The 21,683-nt window shown below is 52.3% G+C and overlaps 1 protein-coding gene across 24 annotated transcripts in view; it reads right to left on the reverse strand.

Moving 5' to 3' along the window:
* Positions 1 to 21,683, reverse strand: part of PPFIBP2 (PPFIA binding protein 2) — a 153,290-nt gene that overhangs the window by 96,224 nt on the left and 35,383 nt on the right. For 21 of the 24 annotated variants that reach the window (XM_084974863.1, XM_084974840.1, XM_084974832.1 and 18 more), the window contains one exon: positions 7,981 to 8,195. Coding sequence is in view for 23 of the 24 variants with exons in the window: in XM_084974840.1 (XP_084830966.1) it covers positions 7,981 to 8,195 (215 nt within the window). In the remaining variant the exon portion in view is untranslated. Of the gene's footprint in view, positions 1 to 6,780; positions 7,168 to 7,980; positions 8,196 to 21,683 lie in introns of those variants that run through there. The other 3 variants (XM_084974823.1, XM_084974822.1, XM_084974824.1) reach the window with 1 other exon arrangement.

Here is a 21,683-nt window from a genome sequence, read left to right on the forward strand (position 1 = left end):
TCAATGGGCTGCAGATCCGAGAGCCCGACTGTCACCCAGCTGTCCCTTCAGGACACTGAGCCCCAGAGGAGGGGAAAGAGGTTCACCCAGAGCCACAGGCCAGGGGCAGAGAGCTGGCCTTGTGACTCGGCCCTGCCTCGTTCCCTTCCCTCCTCCCTGGACGCCTGCAGCCTGGCCGAGCAAAGCCCGGGTTCCTTGGGAGGCCAGGCCCGCCCCCCGAAGCCCGCTTCCAGAGGGGGGCACAGGATACAGCCCCTCCAGAGGGTCTCTGCCGAGCTCGCCGCTCACCCGGAGCCCAGGCTCTGCCCTCGCTTTCCGCTGGGGTTGCCCGCCTTTCCTCCGCCTTCACCTTCAGCGCTGGGAGCCTCGGGTCTGTTACCACCCCCCCCCCACCCCCAGCAACATCAGAGACATTCAACACGCACAGGTCAGCGCCCTGCAGGTGAGGAGAGTGTGCCAGACTCAGAGACGCCCGGAGCTGGGCCATGTGGAGACCCCGCGGCTCTGGCACTGCCTGGGCACCCGTCCAGAACCTGCCCCCTCCCAGCTGGCTGACCGCAGCCCTGCAGCGCCTGCTGGAAACCGGCTGAGCAGCCCCTCATGGGCTCCCCTGTCCCCGAGGGTTACACCACAGGCCTAGGAAGGACCTGCGGCGAGAAGGAGGGGGCCCCTTTCTGGAGCCCAGCTCCAGGCCCGTCACGGCAGAGATGCCGCAGCCTCCAGCCTGGGCCGCAGCTTCCTCACCCTGAGCTTGGACCCATCGGCCAAAGCATGAAGAAGGTCGCGCTGCTCTGATCGCACAGGACAGCCTCACTGAGGCTGCGCTGCAGGCCGTGGTCCATGACCCCTGCTCGCCTTGGGCTCCAGGAAACTTTCCTACACAGGAGCCCAAGCCAAGCTCCGCTCCACCAACTGTCTAAGGTCAAGCCCAGAGTTCAGTCACAGACAATGACACCGGGTGGGCCCCGTGGAGGTCACAGAAGCTGATAACTCAGAGAAGTCCTTGCACGGACCTTACAGGACAGCTAAGGGGACAGCTTGTAAACACCGCTTTGCTAACAAACTGCCTTCACGGCTTAAGTTCGCTTCCGGTGTTTCTTCTTTCCTCTCTTGAACTGCGTGCCTTCCCAGCATCACACAGCCCCGCTGTGGCTGGTGGGAACCCCTGAGCCTAAAAAGGGGCCTGCGAAGATGTCCAACGAATGGCCTCTGGGCATCAGAGGCTAGAGAGGCCCAGCTCCAGCTGGAATATGTACAACCCTTAACCCAGGACCTCCTCTCACTCCGCCGCCGCCGCCCACCGTTCCCCCCACCCGAGGCCATCCCGCCCGTTCCGTTGATACCCCACCCCTGCCTCCAGGGAGGCAGAGCTGAGCCAGCTCCCGGCTCCGCTTGGCTGCCCTGTGAGCAGACCCTCTCTTGACCGTAAACCTCAGCATCTCAGGGGTCGGCTTACGAGGCGCAGGGCACACAGACCTGGTCTGCGCACAGCTCTGCTCCCAGGACAGGGGACCGCGGCCTTAGTCTCGCTCACCGAGGCCCCAGGGGCGTCCCCAGCTTCGAGAGCCCCGCACATCCTCATCCGAGCTTGAAGCCCACTTGTGTTGTTGGCCGCCCAGGAAGGGGGGAGCCTGTTTTAGGCCCCAAAGCTCCAGAAAGTGACTCATGCGCCAGCACCACTGAATCCTGGGCAGTTCCGCTCTACTTGTGTCTTTAAGGATGAGTCTGGCCTACTTACAGCTCTTCCCAGGAGGAGACTCCCTGCTGTCTCCGGCCACCCTGCGTCCAGCCCACCCGGCAGAGGGGTAACCAGCCACCCTGTGAAGATACACAGCCGCCTAACGCTGTCTTCCCGACCACAGCGCCCCAGACCGCAGCTCCCTCATCCCCTAAGACATCAGGGCAGGGGCCCAGGACGCGTCTTCAAGGCGTGGACAAGTTCTAACCGCCAGCCGCCCCGCGGCCACCGTGGCCCCTCCAGCAGCCCCCATTCCCGTGGGCCGCAGCTGCCAACATCTGTGCCTCAAGACACAGAGTTAGAGCTTCTCTCACTGTCCTCCCCTCCCTGCCCTTGGGTGGACACCCGACCCAAAGGCTGCTAATCCATAACTGAGCACAGATTAAAATAAGAGCCTGTGGGAGTTCCCGTCGTGGCGCAGTGGGTAACGAATCCGACTAAGAACCATGAGGTTGCGGGTTCGATCCCTGGCCTTGCTCCGTGGATTAAGGATCTGTGAGCTGTGGTGTAGGTTGCAGGTGCAGCTCGGATCCCGCGATGCTGCTGTAGGCTGAGGTCTACAGCTCCAATTAGACCCCTAGCCTGGGAACCTCCATATGCCGTGGGAAGCAGCCCTAGAAAAGGAAAAAAAAAAAAAAAGATAAAATCTTTTAAGGTCTATTTCCTTTGCATTTAATATTTCTTCTTAGACCGGGGCAGGGGAGGGACTTAAGCTTAAAAAAATATGAGCAGGGCCAATGAGAGTCTCTCCTTCAGAACTGGAGTTAAAACACACTCGTGGGGGAGGGACAGACTGGGAGCGAGGGACGGGCAGACGCAGGCTGTTCCGTGTGGAACAGATGAGCAGGGAGCGCGTGCTGTGCAGCCCGGGGAGCTCTATTCAATATCCTGTGATTAAACCATAATGGAAAAGAATATGAAAAAAACGCATACATGTGCGTAACCGACTCACTTTGCTGTGTAGCAGTAATTAAAACAATATTGTAAATCAACTATACTTCAGTAAAATAAATTTAAAATAAGTTTAAAGCACACGCACACACAAATCGTGAAAACGCGTCAACAAGAGGAATGACGATCACGTGCTCCAGTCGCCCTGCGCCCTCGTCCTAAGGGCCATGCGTTCCCAGTCCCATCACGGCGCCTTCCCGACAAAGGACCCCCAACACCTGTTTCCCAGCCTCTCCTGCAGCTGAGGGGGTGCACGGAACAAACCCTGCCCACTGGGACCTGTGGGAAGCTGCGGGGGTGGGGGTGCAGACGCAGAGCAAGACTTTCCTCCCTAGTTTATAAAAACGGGGCATGTTCTACTCAGGACACGGCTGGGTCTGTGTGAGGACAGGCTGCCCGGAGCCGAAAGAGCCTTCTTGCAACCATTAGGGGCACACCTGAGGCTGCAGGGCAACCCCCGAGGATGGCAGGGCAGAAAGGAAGGAAAGCCAGAGCCCCTGAGGTCGTCCCGGGGCCACTGATTGAACCCTGGGACCACCCATCCTCTGGAGGTCTCGTCATGACATATAAACCTGCCTCTTTTTTCTTTGTCTTTTTAGGGCCACACCCACAGCATATGGAGGTTCCCAGGGTAGGGGTTGAAGCAGAGCTGCAGCTGCCGGCCACATCAATGCCGGATCCTTAACCCACTGAGCGAAGTCAGGGATCAAACCTGCATCCTTATGGATACTAGTCGGGTTCGTTACCTTTGACCCATCTGCTTATTGTTCACACCACTTTGCTGAGAAAGAATCCCAACTGACAGGCGTCACGAGGCTGGGCCAGACCGCGCCAGGCCAGCACCCGACAAAGGGGAACAGTGCCAGCACCCACGGGACACAGATGCTGTGAATGAGAGAGGACAAGGACTGCCTGCCTGAGCCCTCGAGCCACCTCATTAGTTCCAATTCTAACCCACACGGGACTGTTTTTCGTAATAATTCAAGTGAGGCTCGGGTTTAAAGCAGTGCTGCACAAACTTCAATGTGACTGTGAATTACCTGGAAATTACGTGGGGTGGGGGGAGAGGGGGAGACGGCCTAAACCTGCCTAAACCTGTTTGTCTTAAAGACAAGCCGTCAGGATGCCAAAGCTGCAGGTCCAGAGCTCGCAATTTGAATAGCAACATCTTCTACACAAAAATACCAACCTAAGGCAATCTAAAACCCATCTCAAGAGGGGCAGCGTGTCTATTTCCAGACAGATAAGGCGGGCTGTGGAATGTGTGTGGACCCAGACTGCAAGATGACTCCAGGTCTGCCAGACCGAAAACACACACAGGCTGTCTCTCTGTCCAGAATCAAAACTTTAACATCCAGCCCTGGTAGCCCGGAATGTTTATATGAACTTTTGACCCACCTAAAAGTACACGCTTCACAGATTGCTGATGGCCAACATCACTCCAGAAGACTGAGGCGTCTAACGTACAGAAAAATCTCTCAAGGCGAGCCTTCCCTGAACCATTGGTGAAGCGCTCCAAACAGATCTGCACATCTGAGGGCAAGCTGCGTGCTGCAAGGCGTCTTGCGAAACCCAACCGCCACATCAAAAATATTTTGGATCAAAAATATCAAAAAATATATATATTTTTTAAAGTATCTCTTTTGGTAAATTATAAGTTAGATCCATATTTCATACCATGCACTAAGGAGATTGCGGATGAATTCGAGCTAACGCCAGACGCAAATGAAACGATAAACCTGAGGATTCAGGTGAACATTATTTGACCTTCCTAGAAACGAAAGAAACGCAAACAGGAAAGACCAATAAAGTTAATTACAACCTTTTTAAAGTCTTTGTCTCCAAAAACATCACCATCAACAACATGGTAAAACAAAGTGAGGAAAAGCCACAAAGCAAAGGGCCGGTATAACGTCATTTAAATATAAGAAAAGCACTAAAATCATACTAAGAGCTGGGAAAAGAGCATCAACTATTAAAAACCAGACTAGGGTAGGCACAGCCAAGAGACTCGACATGCTTTCTGGGGGGTGTGCAAGGAAAAGAGCTATTTTTTTAACCCATCCTTTAAAGAAATCTCTATTTGAAACGATGCCTTATAATTTACATCTATTAGAATAATTCTCCATCGATGAATATGTATCGATGGAGAATGATTTTTTTTTTTCAGATAGGGGTATGAGATCAAAAGTTTGGAGACCATGCAGAAGAATAAATATGAATCAACTCATGAAAAAAAAATAGCCTTTCTTCTAAACAAAGAAAAGCAAGGATGAAGTGAAACCATTTATCCTTCGAAGTCAGTGAGGCTGTTTTTTCAATCTTAGTGCCTGTTGTTGATCAAGATGTACCTCGAACCCGCCAATGAAAATAGAAGCGGGTGAGATCGTCTCTGAAAAGCGGTCTGGAAAAAATGCGTCACGAGCCTTAAAAATATTCACACCTTTGATCAGAGCTGCCAGATTCAGCAGACTGCATGAAATATATTCAAAATTACTCACTGTGTATCTAAAATTCAAACTTAATCGAGCATTCAGTATTTTGTCTGTTATCCCAACTTAATTTTTCTGCTTTGAAGACTATCTGAAGAGAGTACTCTGAGATAAACAAACATTTCTGGACAAAGACATTTTCTGCAGCAATGCCACGTGCTCGTGAAAGATTAAAATAATCTAAAAGTCAGTATTAGACAGAGACCTGGCTACATAAATTCAGATACATCTATCCGAGGTAAAAATCAGTCACTGTGAATTGTCCAGTGAGGAATAAGCACGCCAGCCCTTCTCTGTACCCTGGCACACTGGGCTGTTACTGGGGAAGACACCCCTGGGGTGGGACGGGCGGTCCTGAGCGGAGCAGAGAAGGGGCACCGCCGGCAAGCAGGTGCCAAACTGCTCGACAGCCTAATGAAAAGGTTCAGGGAACAGCAGGGCAGGCTCTGCCTGGGGCTTCCCAGGGGCCCCAGACGCATGGTGACAGGCCAGCACAAGGACAGACAGCGTCAACAAGTGACCCTAAGAGAGAGGCTGTGGCCGATGGACACGGAAGTGGTGGCTTCCAATACCCAGCACTTGGCTTTACGTTCTGTTTTCTGCGGTGGAGTTTTCCTCATGCAAGCTCAGCCTCTCTCACCTGCAATTCTGAAGCCCTAAAACCTTGTGAGAACCAAAGTTCGGTTCTGCTGTTTTAAATGAGGTTGGTGCTAAACGTATTTGGCAACAAAACCAGACGTGAACTGGCAGGAGACGCGTATTCCACTTCACGCGGGGCTATTCACCGGTTCTGCTGAGGAAATGAACCCGTTTCCTGCCCTGGGTCTGCAAGAGCTGGTGCAAAGCACACGACACCCAGGCCCATCTCACCTTCCTCAGGTTGAATGAGCTCCGAGTTCTACAACGTGGACCCAAGAGTCTCAGACAGAGAGGCTATGGACCTGCCACTTCCTTGAGGCTTCACAGAACACCGCAGCCCGAGGCAGCAGTGCCCGCCGGAGAGGAGGGAGGGGTGGGGTCCACGCCGGGCGTGGAGGGATAAAGGGAGCCAGGGAGCCACGCGGAGGGGCGGGCACATGACTGGGGAGAAGCTGGGATCAGCGCAAACGTAGCAAAGGCAGAGAACTCCGCTCTAGGGAGGCGAGGGGGGAGCCTCCCGCTGCGGGGCAGAGACCTAAACTGCCAAAGCCGCCCCCCAGCAGCTCCTGACGGGCCCACAGAGAGGAGCTGCAGGTGGGGACTCCCGGCTCGTCTCAACACCCTCGGAGAGGACCACCAAGAGCGGCCTTCGTGGGGGGCGATGCAGGTCTCCAAACCCAAACCGCAGCGCGCCCTGCGCCAACCTCCACCCTCCTCCCTGGAAAGGAGCCCACAAACTCCGCGGCTGGCAGCGACACAGACCCATTGCCTTACAGTTCTGGAGGTCCCAAGCCTGAAACGGGCCTCACGGGGCTGAAGCACCCTGTTGGCCTGGCGGCTTCCCTTTCCAGAGGCTCCAGGGCAGCATCCCGTTCTCCAGCTCCCGCAGCTGCCTGCGTCCCCTGGCTCCGGACCTTTCCACCCCCACAGCGGGCAGCACTGAGAGGGGCTCCTCCTCACCAGCATCCCTGGGACTCGGACGCCGCTGCCCTGCCTTCCACGTATAAGAACGCCAGTGCTCACACTGGGCCACCTGGATAAGCCAGGCTGCCCGCCTATTAAACTCAGCTGAGCAGCAACCTTCGTTCCATGGGCCGCCTCCCCTTCTGCACAGGTCCTGGCAATTAGCATGTGGCGCCTCCGGGAGGCCGCCGTCCTTCTCCCTCCCGCACAGGTGCGGGGATGCGGTCGGCCTTTGTAATGAAAAGGTTGAATCACACACATAAGGAACCCACTGAGACATTCTGCAGTGTTCAGGAGAAGCCGTGGGATGAGGCTGGTATTGACAGGACCCTGATCGGGGGCGGCGGGGACAACTGGGCGATGGCCCATCTGACCACAGGCACGTGGCCCCTGGGAAACAGCATCTCAGCCGCCTCGGTCTGTGCTTGCTGGCTTCGACCCGCTCCTCCCCAGCGGCGGTCCTGCTCCTGACCTCCTCTGTGCAGAAGTACCATCTGCATCCCATCTACCGGCCTCTCGCTTTAAGACTGAAGCCCAGCTTTCATCCTCGAGCTTGCTCGGGTCATCGCATGCTCCCCCCAGCTCCTGGTTACATTCCAGAAGCTTCCTCCGTGGACTCGCTCCTCACCTCACCCATTCCCAGATAATACCAGGCTCCTAGAGGGGACCGGCCTGTCTCCACAGACAAGGAGATGGGTGACCAGAGCCGTAAATGTACAGCTTTGGCGACTCGCCTGCTTCCCTTGGAGACTGCAGGTGTGTGGGATGCTCGAGAGGGAGGAGGGCCGTCAGGAAAGCCGCAGGCTGCTCTGGGGGCGGGAAGCACCTCGAGGGCGAGTGACCCGCAGAGCAGGGGTGGCCGGTAAGGAACAGATGAAGCAACAAGGCTCTGGTGTGGCGTCAGAAACGAGGAGCAGGGCAGGCCTGGCGGAAAACAGCGACCCCGGCTGGGGCTGTGACACAGTCAATTGTGCACATGCTGTCGGGGGAAAAGGGTCTTCCATGCTTGCTCTTCTCCGGCCGTGGACGCCCCCTTCTCGGGAGGGGACACGGCCAGGCTGACGGTGCTCGACCAGGCCCTGCCTCCTGGTGGGGGCGGGGCTGGCCCGAGCTGGACGGGGCACAGATGAAGCGAGAGCCCCAGGCGGGGGTGCCCCCCGTGATCATGTTCCCCGCCCAGGCCAGGGGCTTCCTCACCAAGCTCTCCTCGAAGCACTCCTTTATGTAGGCAGCCGTGGGGCCCGGGACCTGGCTCAGGAGGGCGGCCCTCTCCTGAGGATGCTCCAGCAGCCCCAGGGCCAGCCTCAAGTCCTCGACAAGCTGCAGCACCTGGAAGGGGTTCAGGTAGGAGGCCGAGGAGGCCAGGCCAGGCTCACAGGTCCCATCGCCCACATCTGGCCCTGTTTTGGTGCCTGAAACGAGAGAGCAAGAGAGAGAGACGGGAGCCTCCGTGAGAAGGGTGGACGTCACGGACCAGGAACTGATAAAGGGCAAAGTTAGTGACAGCGGAGGGACCGACCGGGTGGGAGAAGCCTAGAAGACATTTCTGCCTCAGCAGAATCGCTCACAAGGCGAACGCTGCAGGAATTATCTTTTAAGCAGGGTCCGGTGTGACAGCGGGGGACGACGGCGCCCGCTGGACTGGCCCCGGAGCTCGCACCCCCAGACACCTGGGACAGCACAGCCCGCCCTCATCGGGGGCCAAAGACCCGTGTGCTGAGACGCCATTCTTCAGCTCTGGGCTGCACCGACTCGTCCTCTTTTTATTTTATTTTTTTTATTCTTTATTTTTTTAGGGCTGCACCCACAGCATATGGAGATTCCCAGACTAAGGGTCGAATTGGAGCTGTAGCCACCGGCCTGCACCACAACCACAGCACTGCCAGATCCAAGCCGAGTCTGCAGCCTACACCACAGCTCATGGCCACACCGGATCCTCAACCCACTGAGCGAGGCCAGGGATCGAACCCGCAACCTCATGGTTCCTAGTCAGTTCTCGTCATGACGGGAACTCCGTCGTCCTCTTTTGAAGTTAACGTGGGAGACTCTCTATCTGCACGACGGCCGCTCCACTGCGCACCCACCACTGCTCTCCTCCCGAGGCGGCTCCCGACTCTGAGCCGGCCCCGCTCTGATCAGCAGCAGGTAGGGAGGTGGTGCGGTGTGGGGTCTGGTGAGGGCTGAGTCGATCGCCATCCTTCTGGATCTGCCCAGCTGGGCCGTCTCTACACCCTCTACATACGCTTATTCTCTCTCTCTCTTTTTTTTTAGGGCCACACCTGCAGCACATGAAGTTCCCAGGCTAGGGGTCAAATTGGAGCTGTAACTGCTGGCCTACAACACAGCTAATGGCAACACCGGATCCAAGCCGCATCTGTGACCTACACCACAACTCACGGCAACGCCAGCTCCTTAACCCACTGAGCGAGGCCAGGGATCGAACCCGCGTGGGTTCTGCATGGACACTGCATGGACACGGTGTCGGGTTCTTAACCTGCTGAACTGCAGCGGGGCCTCCCGATCCTCACCTTTTGCCTTGTGTTGATTAAACTGTGTGTCGCTGCACCTCACCTCGCACTCTGGGCTGGGGTCGCTGAGACCAGAGGCCGTGTCGCAGAGAGCTGACACAGTTAGCGTGCCCCCTGCCCAGCAGATGATGCGGGGTCCGGAATGTCTGAACACACACTTGGAGGAATAGCTAAGAAGGCCTGGATTTCTCCAGAGATCTGGGATACCGGGTCAGTTTTTTCTAAAAGGTTACGTCCCAAATAAGACTGTTCCTGCCTTTCTACACCCCACCATTAAAGAAAAAAAAAAGAGTCTCCTGTGCCTAAGTACTGGGATATACTTTTCAAACAAAATCTGGGCAACACAGTCTAACAAAGGATTTCTGTTTCAGCAGCAAGACACAGTCAGAAAATATGGGGTCATGACGGAATTTCCAGGGCATTTGGGTTGTTTATAAAGCCAGCAGAACAAAATATTTGAAATCAGGACTCTTGCTGGAAAATGCGGGCAGGAGGGCCACCACAGCCCTGGTTACACTGCAGGCTGACGGCGGATTCCAGGTTCCTCTCCCCTTGTAAAAGCCAACTTCCTCCTTGCCATGGCAGTCTTTGGAATGAGAAATCCACACAGAAGGAAACAATTACTATTTGATTGCCGGTTTGCTTTTCTCAAAGTGCAGGATGGAGGCAACTGTGAATTGCAAGCCACAATCAAGTCCGCGCCTCCGGGGAGCTAGGAAACGCCCCTGATGTGCGCTCAGCACTTTCTGCCTCCTACAAACCCGATTCTGAGTCGACTGGGAAAGGCCACGGCCAAAACCTCCAGGAAAGAAAATGGACAGAGGCAGGGCAAGACCCCAGCCTCCACACAATCCCTCTTCATCCTGGTCACACACACACACACACACACACTTAGAAACGTAGCTAAGTCAGGCCAGGAGTAGGGGGAAGACGGAGATTGTCATGGACTTTCTATCCTCTGCAGCCTTGGCCGAGGCCCTTCCACTCTCTGGGCCCCTTCCTAAACCCTTAAGCTTCTTCCTTATTCCTCAAATACCCCGTGTGTGTGGGGGGGGGGGGGGGCACGTACCTATTTGTATTGTGGGCAAATAGAAGACTTGAGTTTCTTTTTCTTTGCAATTTACATCAATGCACAGGCCCACAGAGTGGTCCAGAAGGGGGAAACTCCTAAGGCCCAGCATCAGCAAAGGCAAAAACCACCCAGAAGACTCAACGCCACACAGAGTCCCTGCAAATGATCAGCTCCCACAGAAAAACCACAGTCACAGAGGGAACGACAGCCAAGTAGGACCACAGCTGCGACAAATAAGATGCGCGCTCACGGACCGCAAAACCACGCAAAAGAGGCAACAGCACAAGGCAAGGGGTCCGTCCCTAAATTACTTCCCACGGAAGAGTCGCTCACCTCTCGTTCTAGCCCTGATAATTCTCTTTGGGGCCAATCTCTCCATCGCTGTATCTTCAACCGTAAAGCACTCTTTAGGGAAGACAGTTTAGCACAGAGAATTTCAATGGTTCAGGCACACACTGAAATCACCTGGGGAGTTTTACAAACTACCTGTGCCTGGGTCACACCTCCAGTGGTTCTAATTTGATTGCTTGGAGACTGAGCTGGGATAACAAAAAGCATTCCAGGTGATTCCAGCGGCAGCCTCAGTGGCTACCACTGACTGGCACATCTCCTCAACCAACGGTAAGTGTTTTGTTTTGTTTTTTTCTTTTTTTTGGCCACCCCACAGCACATGGAGTTCCCAGGCCGGGGATCAGATCCGAGCCACGCTGGATCCTTTAACCCACTGTGCTTCGACGGGGCTCAAACCTACATCCTGGCGCTGCAGAGATGCCGCCAATCCCATCACACTACAGCTGGAACTCCTCAATGGTGAATTTTGATGTTTAGCGAGGACCCCTGAGCATGGTTATTCTAAGGGTGCAGAACCAACATTTAATACAGGTTTAGTGATCGCTGGGGGAAGGGCAAGACTACATAAAATGCCAGTACCGGATTGTATTGAAAGCCTTTTAATGATCGCTTCCAAAAGCAGCTAAGTATGTATGTAGCAGTAATTAGGGCCGTCCAGCTCAGAGCAGGATAACCCTTCTGCCCTGAGGTTACAGCCACAGGACTTCCTCCGAGGGACACATAGGAAAGTGACATGGGTCCCTTCCGGGAGAAAGTCTTCAGGAGCCAGAACAAGACTCTCCTTGTCGCCCCTTCACACTCTGGCCTCCGGCAATGGCGGGGACTGAGCCAGCCTGTGTCTCCAAGTGACGAGGACACGGCCCAGGGCTCCAGGCAGACTCGGGGGACGAATGAGGGACGAGCCGTTCCGAGCGACTGACATTTGGGGCTGTTTGTTACTGAGCAGAACTTAGGCGGTCTTCACTTATACCAAGCATGTTGAGTAACTCAGACAATACGTGCAAGATAAACTTTAAAAAGGGTCTCTATTGTGCTAATGAGGGTTCTTTGGCACGAGGTATAAAATATCTGATGAGCGCATCAGATGCAAATTTTTAAAGTGCTCTATTTAGGAGTTCCCATTGTGGCGTGGAGGAAATGAAGCTGACGAGTATCCAAGAAGATGCAGGTTCGATTCCTGGCCTTGCTCAGTGGGTTGGGGATCCGGCGTTGTGGTGAGCTGCGGTGTAGGTCACAGACGGCTCGGATCCCATGTGGCTGTGGCTAGGCCTGCAGCTGTAGCTCCAATTTGACCCCTAGCCTGAGAACTTCCATACGCGACGGGTGCGGCCCTTAAAAAAAAAAAAGAAAAATCATGAGTCCTCTCATTTTAAAGACACACAGTGAGTCCCAACAAGGATACAACAAAAAAATCCACCTTAGAAACAACACAATGAAACTGAAGAACACCAAAGATAAATCTTCAACCAACCAGAGACAATCGACAGACATTTCACGGTTAGACTGTCAACAACTCCTCATCAGCAATAAGGCCTGATGCCCACAGGTAGTTACCAACCTGTAACCTCTACAAGATAAACTCCCACTTAAGATTAAGGCTAAAGTCAGGGCTCTTTTCCCATAATGACTCGCGTGATTTTTTACCGGCAGACTATTCCTAAAGGGATTTTTTTTTTAAAGGATCTCCTTCATGAAGCAGGAAAAGCTGCAAGAGCCAAAACGAGGCTGAAAGGGGTGTCATAAAAGAACCAACTGTGTCAAAGAAGTTGCTTAAACTGTTCAACAGGATAAACACCATCAATCTAAAAAACGCAGATGGAGGGGCTCCCCAAAGTGGCTGTGGCCGGGTCTGTGTCCCCAGGGTCAGCTGCAGCCACCCCTTCCAAGAGGAGCAGAAAGACTCCGGAGAACCCAGTGAGAAGGAGAGCGCACACAGGCAGGAAAGAGAAGGCTTGCCAGAAACCCACCCGCTGGCACCTTGGTCTTGGCGCCTCCAACCTCCAGAACTGTTTTCTTCCTGAAGCTCTTCAGTGCTACACAGTATGACCAAAGGCACGAGGCAAGAGGATTTATGGTTGGCTCCCCAGGAGAACTTTACCCTCAAGACGCAGATCTGCAGCCCCTTGGGCACCATCAGCCACCACCCAAGACTCAGGATGCAGCCTGGGGGCCACGTGTCCAGCACACTCTCTAACAACCCCCTAGACCCAAGGCCTCTGCTTCAACACGCTCCTTCGAGAGGGAATGCCGAAAGAGCTTGGACTCTGAGATACCACGGATCTTGTGTTTTGTCCCACGTGTGCTCTCAATGACCTCTCTATCCCCCAACTTCCTGCTGTGCAAAGGGGGTGACGATACTCTTCATCTCTCGCACGTTTACAAGGATTGGGTAAAACAATGCATTATGCTATCGGCAGAGTAAGTGCGCAGTTTCGGAGGGACGGTCAGTGAGGACCCGCTGTGGAGCACGGGGACTCTACTCAACAGTCTGCGATCACCCAGACGGGAAAAGAATCAGGAAAAGAACGGACGTGTGCACGTGACTGAATCGCTTGGCTGTACAGCAGACACTGGCAAAATATTGCACGTCGACTCTACTTCAACAACATCTTTTAAAACGTTCAATGAATCGTAATAAATGAATAAACAGCAATCATTTGGAGGATTTGACTCAAGATGGTACTAGAACACAAAACTAAACGAATGTGGAAGAAGGGATGGTGGCGGAGCTGAGCACTGGAAGAGTTGGGCGTTACTGAAGAGGAAGCAGAATTACGACGCTTCATTGTTATCCTGTGAAGACGAAGAGACTTCGCTTCAGTCTTTGTGTTAAGGATGAGCATTAAAAATATAGAAATAGTTTCCTGTGTGGCTCAGCATTAAGGAACCCAAAGAGGACCTGCAAGGACTCAGGTTTGATCCCCGGCCTCACCCAGTGGGTTAAGGATCTGGCGTTGCCGTGAGCTGTGGTGTAGGTCATAGATGCAGCTTGGATCCCGTGTTGCTGTGGCTGGTGGTGTAGGCCGGCAGCTGTAGCTCTGATTAGACCCCTAGCCTGGCAACTTCCATATGCTGCAAGTGCAGCCCTAAAAAAACAAAACAAAAAAAAAAAGAAAGAAAGAAAAGATTGTTATTTACTAATCTTTGTGATAGACTGATGACTCTCCCCAAAATGTCCACATCCTAATGCCTGGAAACTATGAGTGTTTCTTAGCTTATATGGCAGAGGGGACTTTACAGACGTGATTGAGAGACTATTCTGGATTTCTAATCACATGAGCTCGTTGGGTCAGAAAAGGGGGCAAAAGAATGGGCCAGAATGTGTGTGAGGACTCAGCCCGTCACTGCTGGCTGTGAGGATGGAGGAAGGGGCCGTGAGCCAAGGAAGGTGACAGCTTCATAGCTGCCAAAAAGGGCAGGTGGTGACGGACTAGCTGTACTCAGAAAAACCCCAAATACCCTCAAAGGCAAAAACACACCGATGTACACTTTTAAGCAGCTGAACTGAGGAAATCCAGCAGCTCAGGAGTAAGAGAGCATTTGAGCCGGTGTCTGCCCCGCGGACCAACTGCCTGGTGGCCCGACACCTGGGCTTGAAGGCACCAAGTGAGGACAAGAGAAGATGCTTACAGCCCGAGCAGAGGGAAGGGTGGGATGGGGGACCTCTGAACAAAGCCAGGATGCCAAAGGGCAAGAGCCTCGGTCAATCAACTGGAAACACTCAGCCCACCGAAGGCAACTTGGCCTTGATTCTGGAATAAGAACACACGCCAACAATTCAATGTTTTTGAACATTAAAAGAGGGGAGAAGAGGGAGGCACGGAAAGAGTGGGACGAGTAGAAATCAAAAATGGTTGAACAATGGACTGATTGGACTGGTCATCAAAATCACTGGCTGATGGACTTGTCATCAAAATAACTGGCTGGTTAAAATTAGACAGATATTGTCAAATTAGTTAAAAAGTAAAAATGCATCTAGATTTCCCTGGCAAAAGATACAACTGAAACAAAAGTGCATTGAAAGCTTGGGAGGAAAAGGATGGAAGACAACAATGCCAAACAAATAACAACCAAAAGAAAGTTGGAACAGATAAACATTAAGCAAAATACTCTCCAAGGTGAAAAACATTGCTAGAGATAAACGGAAGTACTAGATGATGATGAAAAGCATTCACTAAGAAGATATCATTCTAAAAGTGTATTCATGTAATAAAAAACACATTCAAAATATAAGGCAAACCATATGGAAGTGTATGGAGATAGAACACACCATCTAGTAGAATAATTTTAATACGCGTTTCTCAGAAACTGATTAATCAGAAAAAGATCCCTAATAACCAAGAAGACGCAAATCACTTTTATGTGGAATCTAAAAGAAGGGTACAATGAAGTCTTTTGCACAACAGATACTGACTCACAGACTTTGAGAAGCATTAAAAATATAAAAATAGTTTCCTTTGTGGCTCAGCATTAACGAACCCAAATTGTACCCATAAGGACTCAGGGGCTGGGGGGGGCATGGGCTGGGCTTCAGGATGGAAATGCTATAAAATTGGGTTGTGATAACCATTGTACAGCTATAAATGTAATAAAATTCACTGAGTTAAAAAAAAAGATTCAAATAAGCAATACCAGGAGGGTAGCAGATCTTAGAAAAATAAAATACAATAACCAACTTTAGGCTAACAAAATGGAAAACCTTGGTAAAATATACAAATATCTAGAAAAATATAACTTGTCAAAACTCAATCAGAAAACTCAGAAGAAATTAAAACCTGACTGTCCATAACCATTAAAAAAAGACAAGCTTCCATTAATATTGTTAAAATGGACAGACTGCCCAAAACACTCTACGGATATAAAGCAATCCCTATCAAACTACCCATGACGTTTTTGTACGGAACTGGAATAAATAATCCTAAAATTTAGATGGAAACATCAAAGACCCAGAGTTGCCAAAGCAGTCAAGAGAAAAAAGAGCAAAGCAGGAGGCAAAACCCCCCCAGGCTTCAGAAACCACCACAGAGCCTCAGTAATCCAGAGCACGGTGCCGGTACAAAGACAGACATACGGATCGGGGGACAGAACAGAGAGGCCAGAAATACAGCCACACCTATCGAGCAAAGGAGAAAGACAGTCTCTTCAGCAAGTGGTGCTGGGACAACTGGACAGCCGCATGCAAATCAATGCAGTTAAAACACACCCTCACGCCATACAAAAATAAACTCAAAATCGCTTCAAAACTTAAATATAACACCTGGCACCATAAAACTCCTAAAAGAGAGAATATAGGCTAAACATTCTCTGACATTAATTGCACCAGTGTTTTCTCAGGTCGGCCTTCAAAAGCACTGGAAATAAAAGCAAAAATAAACAAAGGGGACCGAATCAAATCTATAAGCTTTTGCACAGCAAAGGAAGCCATAAACAAAACAAGAAGGCAATCCACAGAACGGGAGGGAATATTTGCAAATGATGTGCTCAATAGGGCTTAATTTCCAAAATGTAAAAACAGCTCACACAACTCAATAACAACAACGAAAAAAAACCAACCCAATCAGAAAATGGGCAGAAGACATACAGATGGCCAACAGGCACCTGAAAAGATGCTCACCATCGCCAACTATTACAGAAATGCAAATCCAGACTACAGTGAGGGACCACCTCACCCCAGTCGGAATGGGCATCGTTAGCAAGTCTACAAACAATAAATGCTGGAGGGCGTGTGAAGAAAAGGAAAGAAACACTCCCACACCGTTGGCGGGAATGTAAATTGTTGCAGCCACTCTGAGACACAGTATGGAGGTTCCTTAATAAACTAAAAATTGAACTACCATAGGATTCCGCAATCCTATTCCTGGGCAACTATCTGGAGAAAACTCTAATTCAAAAAGATATATACACCCCACTAGGTCACTGCAGCCCTACTTACAACAGCCAAGACAAGGAAGCAACCAGTGACAGAGACGTGGATAAAGAAGATATGGTATCTATATATACAGTGGAATACTACTCAGCCATGGTCAAGAAGGGAAGAATGGAAGCATTTGCAGCAGCATGGATGGACCTAGAGATTATCAAACTAAGCGAAGTAAGTCAGAAAGAGAAAGGCAAATATTGTATCACTTATATGTGGATCTAACCACAACACAAATGAACTTGTCTCTGAAAGAGAATCAGACTCATGACACAGAGAACAGACCTGTGGCCGCCAAGGTGGTGGGGGCGGGGACGGGAAGGAGGGGGGTTTGGGATTAGCAGGTGCAATCTATCGTCTATAGAAGGGAAAAACGACAAGGTCCTACTGCTTAGCACAGGGAACTATATTCAATATCCCAAAATAAACCAAAGACTCTGTGTGTGTGAGTGTGTGTGTGTGTGCGCGTGTGTAACTGAATCTTTTTTTTCTGGCCATATCCATGGTATGTGGAAATTCCCAGGCCAGGATCGAACCCAAGCCATAGTGGTGATAATGAGCCACAGCAGTGACGACACCAATCCCTTAACTGCTAGGCCCCCAGGGAACTCCTATAACTGAATCCATGGCTAAGTAGCAGAAGCCAACACAACAGTGCCAATCAACTATACTTCAATCAACCAATCAATCAATTTAAATAAATAAAAATAACTTTTTTTAAGAAAAAGACAATCTTCCAAAGAGAAAATACAAGGTCCACATGGGTTTTCAGGTCAGTTCCTACAACTACAGCAAGTATTTAAAGAACAAATGATAAGTCCGGTTTTATGCACACTCTCTCAGAGAACAGAAAAGGAGGCTACAGAGCCATAGGAGTGAGAGGTGGGCTCTGCCAGAAACGGAGGGAGGGGATGGCTGCTGAAGAGGGGTCTCCACCCTCTCGTGGGCCATTTCAACCTCTTCACACAAAGGGCAGTCTTTGACAGCTCAGCCCCGAGGCCCTACTTCTGCCCTGACCCTCCTCAGCTTCGTGTCATCACAGACGACCCAGCCTGGGTGCTGCCTGCAAAGCAGGCAGCTTTGATGACGGCTGCAGGTGGATCCACCCTGGAGAGGGCGGGAGCAAGAGCAACCACCTGCTCAGGCCGGGGGCCCAGCGTCAGCCCTGACATCACTCACGGGCGACCTGAGTGAGCCCGGAACTTTCTCTGCCCCCACAGAACCTTTCCAAAAGGCACACACTAATCAGAGCTGGCTGAAAGGCCCCAACAGAGCAACCTCTTTGTTTAACGGTCATAAAACATATTTCTCTTAGCTATTCCTTATCGGGGGTAAGGACAAGCACGGGAGGAAGCTCCTGCCACAGCAGAGAGACCCTCTGTGGCGTCCCGTTGTGGATCAGCGGGTTAAGAACCCAACGAGCATCCAAGAGGCCCTCTGCGTCCTGACCTGAGGTCTCTGGCCCTGCTGCGGACGAGGCGGCACAGAGCAGCCCGACCCCGTGAGCCCGCAGATGAGGCCCCTGTGGCATCGGTGTGGGTGGTGGTGGCCCCAGGTCATCCGGAGGGATGAGGGGTCAAGCTCCATCCTCAACAGTGTAATCCCATCACGGTGTCAAGTGCAGCCCCACCACGGGGGCTGATCAGCAGGAAGTCTGGGCCCAGGGTTCGCCCCGCCCTGGAACTAGAGCAACAGCTTTGCGGTAGAAACCAAATGTTCTGACAAGGGTCCGGGGTCTCAGGTCACCTCTTCCCCGCTTCCCGGCATAAAATTCTCGGCTTCTAGGTAAGTACAGTCATGCCCGGGACACACCAATCAGGTTTCAAGAACTCAATTCTGCAAAAGGAGTTTCACTTAATCCCTCTGCCGCAGTTCCTATTTCTCCTTCCAAGGCCTTTCTTTTTCTCACCCTCCAGAGCCGATGAGGGCCTGGGGATGGGGGCCACCACGTCTGACTCTGGAGGGAGCCTTTGTCACTTGTGTATCAGGATGTGCTCTCTTTCCAGGCTGGCTCTTTCTAGCAGGGACCATCTTCTACCTTGACTGGAGGAGGGCGACACCTTTATTATATTAAGGCTTAGTTAGGAGTTCCCGCTGTGGCTCAGGGGGTTAAGAACCCGACTAGTACCCATGAGGATGCGGGTTCCATCCCTAGGCTCGCTCGGTGGGTTAAGGTTCTGGCGCTGCTGTGAGCTGTGGTGTAGGTCGTAGATGTGGCTGCTGTGGCTGTGGGGTAGGCTGGCAGCTGCAGCTCTGATTCCATCCCTTGCCTGGGAGCGTCCAAGTGCCTCAGGTACGGCCCCGAAAAGAAAAAAATGCAATAAAATAAAGGCTCAGTTGCATCAACATCGCTCTCACACACCCTAAGTATACACTTTGGGAAAGCGTTTTGGGAAAGCAAAGAATCGCCTGTCACGGTACCCAGGGATTAACCAAGGAAATTCCTTGTTGTGATCATTAATAGTCATTCTTGAAGGAATTGTGTCCATTCTGGTAGGAGTCATGCTGCCTCTGCAGAAACGCTTTGCTATTGGAAGCATGTGGGAAGCCCATCACATTTTCCTCCACTGAAATAAGTGAAATCGTGTTTTCCTAAAGCGAGAACCCGATCCGGGGGCACGTGTTTGAGCACCTTACCAGATGCAAAGCCACCGAGCGTGGGCGGTGCTGGCAGCCCTACCTGACATCCTTTGACCTCTAAGTAACCAAAGCCTGCAAGAAAGACCGATGCAAAGCTTCACCCACAAACACCGCTTCTGTAGGACCTGTGTCTTGAGATGAATTCCGCCTTTCTGCGCACTGCTCCGCCCTTAAGCACAGGACCCCTGGCTTGGAAGCCGAGTGGGACAGAGAAGAGAGCAGGGCCACCGGGGCCCAGGGGACCGGCAGCATGAGTAGGACAGGACCCCTCTCCCAGTTAACTCTCTTCTCCCTCAGGGGCCCCACAGAGCCCCGGCTCACCGACCATGCGCCATAGAGCCAGCCCAGGAATGAAAGGAGCCCCAGAGAGACTCAGATGGCCCTGGACTCAGGTCTCAGTAATGCCACTAACCAGCACTAGAGCTCGGCTCGCAAAAATAATGATATCAAGACTCACAACAAGATAACAGTAACTCACATCCTCTGAGCGCTTACCGAGTGCCAGGCGCGAAGTCCCTTCTGTGCCTTCAGTAACCCTCCCAACGATATGAGGTGGGGACTGTTTTTACCACTGGTTTTTATAGAGGCAAAGAGGGGTTAAGCAATTTGTCCAAAGATCCCGCAGGCAGCAGTAAGTGGCTGAAAGCTACGACCCATCCGTCTCATCTGTCGTCCACATTCAAAACCACAAAAACGTCTAAGTTCTTTCACCCAGTTCAGCCCCGCCCCTTGACAAGGAGGACGCGCTAATGACCCCGAGGCAGAGTATCCCGCACAAAAGCATTAAATAATCATCACTCCTTTCATCACAAACGGCACAGAACATGTGCCCTGCAGACACTCACTAATAACCCGGTGTTGAATTAGCAGCGACGCAGCTCCTGTCAAGCGTCTCTGTGAGCCAATTACTGCTGAAGAGACGGCTCACACGATGTGCCACCCGCCTGAGTTACAGAAGCTAGTGATCACGGGAGTTCCCGTCGTGGCACAGTGGAAATGAATCCAAGTATCCATGAGGATGCAGGTTCGATCCCTGGCCTCGCTCAGTGGGTGAAAGATCCGGCGTTGCCATGAGCTGTGGTGTAGGTTGCAGACGTGGCTCAGATCCTGTGTTGCTGTGGCTGTGGTTGTGGTGTAGGCTGGCGGCTTCAGCTCCGATTGGACCCCTAGCCTGGAAACCTCCATATGCTGAGGGTGAGGCCCTAAAAAGACAAAAGACAGACAGACAAGCAAACCCTCTTCTGTGCTGCAGGCCAAAAGAGGCACAGGAGATGGGGTGGCAAAGCCTCTGTCTCACAGAGCGTATGATCTGGTGCGGGAGGCAGATGGTAAAAACAAAGACACATATATGAACGCAGAGGTCAGGGGCTGACAAGCGCTACAGAGAAATAAAAACAGGACACACGGACGCGGGGGAAGCGAGGACGCTGCCGCCGAGAGGGGAGGCCTCTCACGACTCAGCGACACAGATCAGACCTGAGTGTGCCTGCAGGAGGACATTCCAGCAGAGGGGACAGCAAGGCCCTGAGACAGCCAGCAGGACAATGTAGGCGGGGCAGCCACAGGCCAAGTCCCATCCAGCCGCCGGTTATGACGGGGCTCTAGATTCTTACCCCGAGACGGGAAGCCAGGGAAGGGTTGTGGGGAGCGAGGGATGTGATTTGATTTACATTTAAAGGATTGCTCTGCTGCTCTGTGGAAGACAGGGGGCAAGAGCAGAGCAGAGACCACTCAGAAGGCTATGCATTCATCTTTTGACCCCAGGCGAGTCCAGGAGGCATCGCGGGCCTTAGACAGTGAAAACCAGACAGGTGAAGGGAGAGGCTAAATAAAGGACCGCTCTACTGTGTCCCTAGAGAAGACTCCACATGTAAAGATGCTTTTGTCCTTCGTGAATTTATCCTGAGCTCACATGCGATGGCGCTTCCTACAGGCCAGGCTCTGTTTTAAGCATCAGAGAGCCACCTTCTTAGGTGGGTACTATTTCATCCCGCTCTAAATCTGAGGAAATGGAGGCGTGGGTGATGCAGGCAATTCGGTGCAGAGTTGGGATTTAAACCCAGCGTTCTGGCTGCAGGTGTTCCTCCCCCGGCCCACAGAGCAGGCCTTGGAATGTCTTGGACCACTTCTCTGCGAAACGCTCCTGCCTGTTCCGGAGAAGCCCGGGAGCCCTTCCTGAGCAGCCTGCAGGGTGGAGGCCTGAGGAAACAGGAGAAGGAGGGAGTGGGTCCTGGAAGGGAAGGAGCATGGGGGTCCCGGGCCCACCCAACCGACAGCAGGGCCCGCCCTCCGCACCCGGGGCTGACCCCAGACCCACACGAGGCCCCAACACAACGTCCTCGCCCCCCAACAGAGGGGACTTTACCAGAGGCTTTGTCACTTCAGGAATGCT

This window comes from Sus scrofa, chromosome 9, assembly GCF_054392235.1.
Source record: "Sus scrofa isolate SSC_HxYL_T2T_F1_AM1 chromosome 9, Sscrofa_HxYL_maternal_Yorkshire_Landrace_v2.0, whole genome shotgun sequence".
NCBI classification, from domain to species: Eukaryota; Metazoa; Chordata; class Mammalia; order Artiodactyla; family Suidae; genus Sus; species Sus scrofa.